The sequence below is a fragment of the Poecilia mexicana genome, unplaced genomic scaffold, assembly GCF_051168715.1.
Source record: "Poecilia mexicana isolate PSO_F unplaced genomic scaffold, ASM5116871v1 scaffold_7, whole genome shotgun sequence".
Classification (NCBI taxonomy): Eukaryota; Metazoa; Chordata; class Actinopteri; order Cyprinodontiformes; family Poeciliidae; genus Poecilia; species Poecilia mexicana.
Window position 1 is genome coordinate 30,267,721 of NW_028263376.1, and position 12,347 is coordinate 30,280,067.

The 12,347-nt window shown below is 39.3% G+C and overlaps 1 protein-coding gene across 1 annotated transcript; it reads left to right on the forward strand.

The window, feature by feature from the left end:
• The first annotated feature begins 1,168 nt into the window (after positions 1 to 1,168).
• Positions 1,169 to 12,179, forward strand: errfi1b (ERBB receptor feedback inhibitor 1b). The gene is made up of 4 exons (XM_014983253.2): positions 1,169 to 1,749; positions 6,835 to 7,007; positions 7,347 to 7,426; positions 9,285 to 12,179. Exons 2-4 carry the CDS (start codon positions 6,961 to 6,963, stop codon positions 10,265 to 10,267), a joined length of 1,110 nt encoding a protein of 369 aa, XP_014838739.1. The 5' UTR covers positions 1,169 to 1,749; positions 6,835 to 6,960; the 3' UTR covers positions 10,268 to 12,179.
• Positions 12,180 to 12,347: the final 168 nt, after the last annotated feature.

Here is a 12,347-nt window from a genome sequence, read left to right on the forward strand (position 1 = left end):
AGCACCACAGACTGCAGGCACACATGCCTGGTGCTGCTTTCAAAGTAACGGTCAACCTGTCCTCTGTTTGAGTTTCACATTCTTTTGACTCCTAATGCTCTTAGCCCCGGCAAATCTGTTAGTGGTCACCGCAACTAAAGTGTGACACACGACAGCTTTGTTTATGAGACACGCGCCTTAGTAAAACGTGAAAAATGCTTCATTTACAACAGATGCAGGTTTAAATAGTTAAAATTCCTATCCGTTGAGTTGACGTTTAAAGCACTTGCGTGCGCATAGTTGTCGAATTCTGACGGATGCAACATCTGCAAGGAGAAATGCTTATGAAACTCTTGCCTCTAATTAGCTGCAGCTCTTTGTTGCAACCCACCGCTTCCTGCAGCGCGACACGCTCTAGTTCCCATTTTGTTGTTTTTTTTCCTTTTCCAGCTAAACGCCTAGGATTTTATGTTATTATGAGTGATTTGAAACACACTCCCTCTCTTTGCCTGTTCTCTGCGGTCTGATCGTTATACGGTTGGGGTTTGACAAGCCGGAGGAGGCGGGCAGGAAAAAAATCAGGCTCCTCAGATGTCTGAGTGGGTTTCAGACCACAACCTTCGACCTTCTTCTGTGAGCAGACAGCTCAGTTGCTGAACAACCGCCGGCTGTCGGGAGGAAGAGAGGGGAATGAGCTGACAGATGAGGCCAGGGTTCTGTTTGATTGCTGGACAGTTTGACAAAGGCAAGAATCGACAAAAAACGTGAGCTGTGTTTAAGAAAAAAGAAGGTAAAATTTCAATTCTGGCCAGAGTTGATGGGAGGCCTGGATGGAGCTACAAGCAGGGCAATCCTGCAAGGAACTTGACTGGATTGTATTTGCTGTTTACAAATAAAATCAAACACCCACAGCTACAATGTAAGATTAGTTCAAAGCATGTTCTCGTATTAGAATGGCCTAGTCAAAGTCTACCCCAAATTCAGTTGACAATCTGTTGCAAGAATTAAAAATGAATGTTCACAGACAATCTGAAAACAATCTGACACAGATTGAGTCACTTTACAAATTAGATTGGGAATAAATGTTATTCTCCAGATGTGGAAAGCTGTTAAAGTCTTTCCCCCAGAAGACCTATACCTGTCTTTCCCCCAGAAGAACAGTCTTACAAAATAGTTTATATTGTTAAAAAAATATATATAAAAATGCATTTTTCATGAACTCTTATTTGTAAACAAATACACAAATAATAAAGCTTCTCTGCTTGCTTCACAGTTATGTGCTGCTGCTGCTGTTGCTAGGTGTTCCTCTGTCCCATTAATTAAATATAAAAATATAGGTTTTAACCAAGATGCTTCTTTGAATACGAATAAATGAAAACCCATTAAAAATTTGGCATTTTTAAAGAATCCCGCTGAGCAAATGTTTTTCATTTTGATCTGGTGTTTTTGTTTTATTTTTTATTTTTTTTATGAATGGTGGAATGTTTCATGTTCAGGGAGATTTTTCCCCTTTAAGGCAGCAGTGGGTGGAGTTATAGAAACGCTCACAGGGTGTTGGATCCATTTATAAGGAGTTATGGAAAACTGCGTCACTCTGACCAAATCGATTTTACCTCCCTGCCTTGTTGACAGAGGAAGGATGTTGCACATGGCTCGGTTCTGATGGGACTCCGGCTCACCACAGCTACACTTTTGGATCCGAACGCCCTGGAGAAGCAAGGACCGATCAAGACGCGTTTACGTCATGGAGACAGTAGGAATTTATTTCTGGTAAGAGTTTTCAGTTTTTGCCGAGTGCTTTACCGCTGATAAACTGGGGCTGAAAATTGTGAATAAAAGAGTGACTGGAAATTACACAGGCTTGTGTATAATATAAAAGAACACGTTGTCTTCTTGAACTAGTTTACGCTGTGAATTTAGGGAGCCCCTTTGCTCACGGGAATTTAATTTAGAAAACATCCTCTGTTCAGAAATAGTTTTTAATGGGTTTAGAGCCTTTATTTAAAGCTGAAGTTTAAATTATGCTCTTTTTAATGGGTCTAAAACGCTACTAACCCACATAGATTAGGTTATTTGTCCAGAGGGACTCTCAGCTGTCCTGCTGTCCCGCTACTGGATTACTGACAGATTTGAAAGGCAACCAGTTCCATTTGGGCCCGACAGAGGGCGCTGAAGAGACCCGAAATGCCTTGCAAACCCATAATGATATATTTACTATGTAATATAGCTGTGAAAAACTATTCAGATAAACTGTTCAGATACAGTTTTACATTTTGTCACGTTACAATCACATACCCTATCTCATTGATACACATTACGTTTTTCAAAAATGTTTTTAAGTTAAGTTTCGTAGAAAAAATCTCTACCTAAATGCCTACCTACCTATAGAAACATTCTTATCCTTTGGTACTACCTGGTTAGTTGACCAACTTTGTTAAATTACGCTTTTTCGTATTGACTCGTAGGTTTAAATTTCCATGTCTGAAGTTAGAAAAACAAATAAAAGCTCCTTATTAATAAAAAAATATACGGTATATAAAGACAATTTTATCACCAACCCTCATTGCAAAAGCCAACATGGCTGCCTTGAATGTAAAACGATGGCTGGCTGCAGTAAGTAGTTGTTTTGCACTTCTTATGATTTTTACTTTACCGACTGCTGAACTTTCTTCAGCAATCATCATGCCACAGTGTCAAAGTACGATTTGCTGAAAAACAGATTGAAATTAGCCTGGATTGCTAATAGCTGTTGGCCTGGTTAATGAACAAACTGCATAAAAAAACAGAGCTTAGGTGGCCATCAGCACTGTTCCTGGTTGACTGTTGTCCAACTACATAAATTCATTTAATCCAGTCCAATTTAGAAATAATTAATCCTGAATTACCTATACCGACTGGTATTATACCACAATTTAATAACAATAGTTATACAACTATAGTATATTGTTTAATACACGTTTGCTGTAAATTGTAATATTCACTGGATCGATCTTCATAAAATCTTTTTAAAAAGGAAAACAGGGCTGCTCATTTTATGACCTGTTTTCTGCGTACATGACTTTATGAACGGCCTCATAGGCGTGTCCACACTTTTTATGGTTTACAATGAATGGGTAATCAGGTTCCAGAATTCATTCATGTGCCTTAAAACTCCATGACACACTTGGGCTGAACCTTCTACATTTTTGTGTGTGCGTAAACTGAAAGTAAAGTTGTGTCATATGCAGTAGATGGATCAGAATATTAGTTTTATTTAGAGGTCTGTGTGTGGTGAGAGTAATATTAATCCTCTGCTACGCACTGTACCGACCATTGTCACTTTAAAACTTATGTTTTGGTGATTGGTTTGGACATAGAACCTTTACAGGATGTGACCTAAACTTATATGTTTAGAATAACGTTGGGAGTCTGCTACATTTATTTATTTAAACTTTAATAAAACCAACTCTAGTTTTTAATAGGCATTTAAATCTGATTTCCTTGGTAAAAAAAAAATAAAAAATTAGATTTTTCTTAAATTTTTATCATGTGAATGAAGGAGCTCTGGTCAGATGAAAAATTAATTTAAGTTAACACAGGCAAAATCACTGTGCATGTGGCAGAAAAGCAACAATGCACATTCACTGTAAAATAAAAATGTCTCTAAAATCCTGTCAGCTGTGGCTACCAGAATTTCACCGTATAAATATGGTAAAATTCTGAATCTTACTATATAAGTCACAGGTAAATTCTAAGGTATTTTACCGTAAATTAGAGACGCTTTTTTATTATTATTATTTATTTATTTATTTTTACAGCGTTGTGACACACCATCCCCATGGTGAAACATGGCGGTGGCAGCATCATGCTGTGGGTGAGGCTCCAAAGGAGAACATTATTTATTTATTTTTTGTTATTGTTGTTGTGGCTATGAAAACTTCATGCTAGTTGGTAAGCCCTCACTACACACTGATGAATTTGTGGATTTAAAGCACATCGTTTGTGCAAACACACTGCAACAATAGGCTCATCCATACCCGTCTGACCGGTGAATAGCCTGACAAATGTGAGGTTGGTGCTCGCCAAGGACAGCACATCAAGCTCCTGCGCGACCTAAAACAAACTGCTTCCTCCAGCTTGCGCCTCGTCCTTTGCCATGTGCCAACATGCACATTCACCATGCGCGGCGCAGGCTCATGCTTCGGCCACGCCGGCCCGTCTCCATGGCGCATCTCTCGTCCTAACCTCATGGGAGAGTTCACTTGTATTTTCAGGCTTGGCCGACTCTGGGCCGGGGTTGCACAAAGGCCCATTCACGGCTGAGAGTGCTTCCATTCATGGATGCTGAGTAATTGCCCACAGAATTCCTAATTGTTCAGCGCCTTCCATCGCCGAGGCTCTCGGGTGGAAATGACGCCACAGACGGGTTGGTTTAGGAACGATATTAATATTCAAACACACAGATGAGCCAATGTTTTGTTTGGTCTGTGTGGGGTTAACTTGGCGTGCTTCGAATGGTTTGCTTCCCACTTCAGTTCTCATACGTCTGACGCGGGCCTTGAAACAAAGCGGGACTGTGAGACTTAAAGGACGATGCGATGGTTAAGGTGTTGACCTCCCGTCAGGTGGGATTAATGAATAGCTTCATTTTAATGTGAAATGCTCCTTTTACTGCAGCTGATAGCGCATTAAGTGTAAATTTTCAATGTTTTTGACATCAAGAGGGATTAGATATTTCCATTAATATGAAAATAACTACTGGTGGGATATAAAAGATGTAAAAGTACTTTGACTTGGATGCTTTTTCCTGGACTGATTTGATAAACAACCAAATAAGACCCATTGTCTTCCTGGGATCAAACTGAGTTTTCTGTTTTATCACTGTACTTTGCTTGTGTTTGTGGTTCCGGATCAGAGGAATGCTGTACAATTAGCCCCTGTTGAGCAGGCGGATACTGCCATGTTTCATGGTCAAAGAGAGAGAGGGGGAGAGAGGAAGGAGAGTGAGGAGAGCCGCCTCCCCCTCCCTCACACACATCTGACCCGAGGTTGTGCAACAGCCTGAGAGTACAAAGCGAAACATACTGTTCAGCAGCTGCTACAGTAGACTGAAGTCATTTACTAGGCTGTTGCCAGTTTTTTTTTTTCTTAGACGTTTCCATAAAATTGGTCACAAGTACAGCATGTTTTAATGTGTCTTGTGCCAGAAAAAAAGAGGGATTGTATTTGTGCGTACAGATCTACAGTGCTGCACAAAGAGCCAGACTTTCCTGTTATCTTTTTAAACATGACATGATGAATAGTTCACTATTATCTCTGCAAAGCTTTCAAAGTTTTTTTTTTATTCTCTTAGTTTTTTTAGTGTGTACGTGTGTGTGTGCGCGCGTGTGTGTGTGTGTGTTTGTGTTAAGCTGCACGTCTCTGACGTAAGATATACCGAGTGTGGAGTCGACACAAAACAAACAGCTTGCTTTTATTTTCTCCTACGCTTGTCTGCTTTTCGAATTTTCCAAGCACATTCCGTGCAGTACTGAAAGTAAACACGATTTACTCACGTTTGATGTCGCAACAAATTCCTGAATGTGTCCTTTTGCCGTGACGTCTAAAGATTCCCACACATTTAGAAAGTTTTTAATTTTGTCTTTACAACACCAAACTTCCCATGTGCTTTTCTTGGAAAGTACATGGAAAGCGGATGGAAAAGGCTGTCATGTTTTTTTTGTTTTTTTTTTTACAAATAAAAGCCAGCTTTGCACATCTACGAGCTAAAAATAAACATAAACTGTGGCAATCTACAAATTCAACTCTTTTCTTTTAGCTTTCATTCACTAGTGACGCTCTCCTTGCCACTGTTACAGATTTGTGGCAGGCAGAGTGAATATTTGTCCTGTCAACAGATTCTACCAGCTGAGCAGTGTATCTCTGCAGCTCCTCCAGAGATTTACCATATGTTTCCCAGCTGGCCATGTTGCAGTTGTGCCGTATTTGTTCTGTTGTCAAATGATGGACTGAACAGTTTGTTGTGAAATGTCTAAAGCTTAGGAGATTGTTGTATGACATAGCATTGCTTCAAACTCTTTATTTTCGACCTGTCTGGTGTGTTGATGACACAAAAATCAATCAATCGACACCAATAAATTTATGTTTTTGGCTGTAATTTGACAAAAATTAAATAGAACTACTCCTGGTTAAACGTAATTAAGCTTTTTAGTTTTTTTCACATTACGCTTAACTGTGTTGTCGTTATTTAAACTGACTGGTTTAAGATTAACTTAATCGTTGCTGTGTTGAAACAACTAAAACAAACTATTAAAGTTGCTAACGTGTGCTATTTTTCAGTTGAACCTGTGTAATATTTCTTAAAAATATGTACTGTTATGATTAGGACTCAACAGAAAATTAGAAAATAAACAAAATGGCAGCAAAAAATATAGTACATTGATGAAGACCGTTGAAATATTACAAGAAAGTAAATTTCAAAGAAAAGCCGTGGTTTAAAACGCTTTGGCAGCGCTGTACACTACCTCGTTTAAAAACACTCACAGCTTCCTGCACAGCTGCCATCGAGTCAGTACTTATTTACTGCTAAAGGCTTTTATGATTATGATCTAATGTTCCCACTTCTCTTAAAGTATTTAATCAGATAACATGATGACTCTTTTAATTGCCGGGCGTGTTGCTCAGGGTGGAAGACTTGAACTGTACACCCAGTTCAGGTAGCTTTGCTATGAGCCTTTTTACACCAGTAAATCCTGTTTAAACCAAAGCAAAGATAATGCCCACAAGCCAAACATGAAAGAGTGTTTATTTTATTTCTGAATTTTTTTTTTTTAATTCAGCTTCTGTAACAAGTGCGTCTGTGTGTGTTCCCACCAGCTTGTTGCTGCGGCTGCTGCCTAAAATGAACCTGCGATGGGTTTGATGGATCTGACTGGCGTCGGAGCTTCGCATCAATGCCTTTCAGACCTTCTTGAATATTAGGAACATCCTTTCTGCCGCATCATGGATGGAAGTCAAAGTAACTACTGGGGACACCAAGAACTGCACGGGTAAACAAATGTTGATTAAATATTACAGAAAAATGAAAAAAAAAAAAAGAAGGTATGTTTATGTGCTTTGTTTGGAAAGACCCCCAAAAACCCCAAACCCTAAATCAGGTTTCTCTGTAAGTGCTGTACAGAGGAAATAAGCAACATGGCTGAAAGCAATGTAACACAGTAACATAAAACATGTTTAAAGGATTCACCTAACCTGTAATAACAAGTATGTGGAACACATTTTCTGTTACATGCATATTTGTTGTCACTCAGCACATAATAACTGATTGACAGCGGGTTACATGCAGGAATTGCTCACACACTCACACATGAATCTGTTTTGCTTTGCAGAGTGTGCTTCGGCCTGAGCGCTGACATGGACCACAACCTGACAGGGCTTCAGCAGCAACAAACGGCCAGGGAGTTTAACCGTGAGTCAGATATTACTGTTATTTTTAACTTGCTGAACAGTAACCGAGGAAGATGCCACGGGTTGCCGTGCCCGCCACTTTTACTGGAACACCCAGTGTGAAAAGCCTCAACGTGAGCTAATCTTTTCTTGCAGTAGCATCACCTCACACTGAAAATCTGAATAAAAATACAACCTTTGTGGGATTTAGAGATGGACTTCTGTTTAGCATTATATTTATACCGCTGTAGTTGAAAAGTCCTAGGTTCTAGGAATACCTAATTATTAATCCAAAGTGTGACTTGGGGGCTTTTTGGAACAACTTAGCTTGGGCGCTCCAGCAAACGAGGTTAATGCAGATCAAAACATTTTGTACATTTTTTTTTAATGACAAAGTATTTTTAATTTATTTGCCATGTTTTTAGGTAGAGATACAAACATCCAGATTCCAACATGTAGAGATCCTGACTTTTTCTTACTCAAAAACGGAGTTGGGCACAGCGATCACTAAGTTAGACTGAATGCAGCAAAGCTATTTGAAGAAAGTTCACTTTTTTGTTGCTGGTAATAAATTAAATACATTTAAAATGAAAAGAAAAGAAATGGTTTACCTTTTTTTAAAAAAATTATTATTATTAATTTTAATATCTGAGACCCTTTTCTAAACCTGCAATAGTTAATTTTTCCCTGCTTTGTCTTATTAAAGTATTTCATTTTAAAAATTATTTTACTTTATTTTTGTGGATAAAAAATAGATTTTCCCTTCGTACATTTAACTTATCAGTTTTATCCCACAGTGCAAATGTTTGGACATCGTTGTCTGACACACTCTGAATATCACCTAGATGTGTTCACTTGTTTTGTTTGGGAAACCAATAAATGTAGCAAAGGTGATATTTGTTGAAAGCAATTATTTTCTTTATGTGGGATTTTTTTTCACACTCTTTAAACACAATAAAATTAAAAGATTAATTTCTCCAATTTTTTTTACATTATTGTGTTATATTCATTGTGAGTCTTTCATACGCTCTCAACCACATGAGTTAATAAGTATATATATATTTTTTTGCATAGATTATCGTAACTTAACATTAGATTCTTTGCAATTGTTACTTCACAATAAATATGTGCAGTTGTTACTGCACATATTGCAGTAACAACTGCACAACTGGGATTTTTCCACTTAAATCCCAGTTCATAGTGTGAACAACTGAATGTTTTTCAGTTTTCATGTAATGTACATTAATTACATTAATGTACATGTAATGTAATACATGTACATTAAATACATGTATTAACATGTATTTAATGTATTAACATTAAATACACGTTAATACATGTATTTAGTGCTAAATACATGTATTGTTTTCTTTCATTAGCATCAGAGATTATATTCCTTAGTTAAACCTTAATTGTCCCACAAAACGTCTCAGAAGGAGTGAATGAGTCGGGCATCACGGAGCTGAGTTTCATGTCAGAGTAGGGACAGGAGGGGACGATATCGCTCCTGGGTCACCAGCTGTTCCGGCAGTCTGGGACACGTTGGATGTTTCCACCGAGACGGTTATGGGAAGCTTAGTTAAGATTGTGGCCTGTTTTGCAGATTGTGACAGTTCCTGTGTTAATCAGGGTGTTTTGGCTGATGTTTGACGAAGAAGGCGATACGTTAGGCGGGTGTTTTCACAATTGCTTCCTGTCCACTATCTGTTTTCACCGTGGGTTGTTTTTCCATGTTTCTTCCTCTGAGATGTTTTTTCTTTCTCCTCTGCAGGAAGAAACAGTGATAACAAACACTTCCTATCAGCTAGAGAAGTTCTTAATTAAAGGGTAGTTTGGGGGTTTAATTTGGTTTAATGCTTTGTGTGTCTTTCCTTCCACAGCCGCCCGGTTTCCTGCTTTCTACTCCGATGCTTACCGGCTAACGTCGGGTAACATTCTGCATCCCTGCGAGGGAGACCAGGTGGTCCCTTCGTCCCAGAGAAGAGGCCGCCAGAAAGAGGCCAAACCCCTCCCTCCTTTGCCTGACCCTGAGGACTTTATGTCAGATGAAGCTGCAGACAGTGAGGTCGAATTCTTTACCAGCGACCGCCAGCGCCTCCTGCCCAAAAGCTGCTCAAAGGCGATAACCAGAAGCAGCAACAAAAACTGTGGTCAGGTGAATTTTGCCTACCAGGGGGGCTCACTGGCGATCAGGCCTGCTGGATCCGACTCCATCGCTTTCTCCTGGCCAAGCAGAGAGGACAGACCGCTGGGCAGAGGAAGCAGAATTGCAGCAAACTTTGATCAGTTTGCTCACGAGAAAAGAGACAACCAGCACGAGGAGTCTTCTGTTGGAGGCAAACTGTCAGACCAAGCGCAGCCGTCCTCCAGAAACCGATTTTCCTGTTCGGGTCTTCCTTCTGATGCCCATACGAGTTGTCCGCCCGTCCTCCCCGAAAAACCTCGAATCCCTCCTCGCATCCCCATCCCGCCCAAACCCTCTGCTTCCTCAAAGCCAGCGAGCGACAACGACGACGAAAAGCCCCCCAAGATCCCCCCACGCGTCCCCTTGGTGCCGCCCTGCCCGCCACGCACCCCGAGCCCCAAAAGCCTCCCGATTTACATCAACGGCGTGATGCCCGTCACGCAGAGTTTCGCTGCTAATCCAAATTATGTGAGCAAGACCGTACAGAGGCAGCAGAGTGAAAGGGCCCCGCCAGCGGCACAGTTTTCTCCCTGCATCGTTCCCATTTTGAAGGACGGCAAACAGGCCAGCGCCACACACTACATCCTGCTGCCGCCGGGGCGGCACGCTCACGCCGAGAGGCGGGGAAGGCTCCTGAGCGAGCCCAACAGGACGGGATGTGTGTGGCAGAAAAGATAGACATCCTCCCAACGAGTAAATGCAAAGCAAGTGACTGACATTAGGCATGGGCCAGTAAAACTGTCTTATGGCATAATTTTTAGTTAAAGACAAAAAAATAAAACAGTATCATGGTATTAATAAGGAAAAAAGGTTTTAAGAGCTTCTTATGGAGAGTATAATACGTTTTTGCCATTCTTTATGGAGTAGCAAACTGATTGTGTGCTCTGAATAAATTTAAAAAATACTGATTTGCAAAATGTTACAATCAAGGTGTGATGTGGAAAATAACAGCCAAGAATACAAGTTAGGTGTAATTCAGTGCAAACCCACTTAATTTAAAAAGCAGCTTTTGAATTGAAGATGAGAAAAAAACAAAACAAAAAAAAAGCGGCCTTCGTCCAGTCAGCCGACTGGTCGTGCATATCAACAAGCAGCAGGAGAACATGACCCGTCCAGTATTTCTCTTCATTCTCATTAAAAGGACTTTAAGTCACAGGAACGGTGCGACAGAAACTTCTAGCGTTAGCGGTTTTAAACCAAGCTATTCCTTGATACCAGCACTGACCCATGCCTAACCCACATCGTTGTTGTGTACATGATACACTGCTGTATGTATGTTATCCGTCACTCGTTTATTTTATTTTGTGTGGTTTTATTATGTGTGGTTTCACTGTGATTTGTTTTTGACTGAATTTCCTACCGGTCAGTATTTTTAAGAGACATTTTTACTGTTCAACCCTACAACAATAAAGTACGGCACTCAGTATTTCTCTAGCAGTGGAGGAAACACACTTACCTCATTTAACATTTTTCACTGAGAAGTATTTCTCAATTAATTACAAAGTCATCTGGGGTTTTTTTGTTATTTTTTTAGTTAGTTCAGTTTAAATAAACAAAACTCGTAGTTATTACCCACAGATTGATATATTTCTGTTGTTTCTGTTCATGATTAGAGGTTTTAATTAACTAAGCCAGAATGATCAAAATAATAAAAAGAAAACATTTCAAATACATCGCTATGTGTAACGACGGTTAGATTACCTTTTTTAAACTGATATTCTACTTTATTGAGATATACGTGTCCTGCAGTTTTTTTTAAAATGTGTAATTACTGAGTAGTGCTTATTGGAAAGTTGTGCTAATGTCACTAAAACCATCCTGAACCAATACTGTTTTCCTTAAAAGAGAGCACATAATTAAAGGTACAAGCTGGGCTTGTGCCTTTGTTCTGATTGCACAAGTTGTTGTTGTTTTATACTCACAGATGTAATATTTTCAGATCATTTTAAACATTTGGACTGATGCTAAGTGTGACAGTGAAGGGTATGTTTGGTGAACACATCCCATTATCAGAAGAGACCTTAAAGTGTTTTCTTTCATAATTTTCAGGTTTTGATTTGATCAATTTGCCCATTTCAAATTTTCAACTTTTTGAATTTTTGTCGCACACACTCCAACTAGAACGTATTATATTAAAAGACATAATTAGACATCTGAATACTTAAACCCACACCTAAAGTTCAAATGAAATATAATCAAGGAATCGCTTCACTTAGTTTTTTTTTTATATATCCTAATCCCCTTTAGGTCTTCTGCCTATTATTTAATTTTTCCAGACAAAGGAGGCCTACTTAGCTCGAATCAGATCTCACATTTATGATAATTTATTCCCACATGTACATTTTTTGTCAGCATTGGTTCAGTTGGCATGGTAACTGTCCGTGTTGGATTTATTTTTACAGAGATTTGTGGATGAAATCCAGTTACGTTTACACTGCTGAAGTTCAGACTCATGTTTACAACCTTTGTTACACCGACTTCATGAAGTTCTTATAAAGGTTCAACATGGATTCAGGCCCTTGAAAGGCTGCAGATTGTAATATTGTTTTGTGGTCTATTTAATGAAATAAATAACTTATTCATTGTGTAACTTATTTCTTGATCCTTTCTACCAGATGCCAATAAAATAGGGGCTTTGAATGTCTTTTTTTGGGAGGGGATGGGGGATAAGTGTGAGCAAAAACATGAAGTCCTGCCTACAGACTGATCTGCATAATGTCCACTTTGTAAAGTGTCTTAAGTTTAACGCTTCAACAAT

Bases quoted from the DNA above. Each gene is read 5' to 3' on its own strand.
- errfi1b (XM_014983253.2), top strand. From the start codon at position 6,961: ATGGATGGAAGTCAAAGTAACTACTGGGGACACCAAGAACTGCACGG. The intron at 7,008-7,346 runs GTAAACAAATGT...TTTGCTTTGCAG, and splicing joins GGACACCAAGAACTGCACGG to AGTGTGCTTCGGCCTGAGCG. The intron at 7,427-9,284 runs GTGAGTCAGATA...TTCCTTCCACAG, and splicing joins AACGGCCAGGGAGTTTAACC to CCGCCCGGTTTCCTGCTTTC.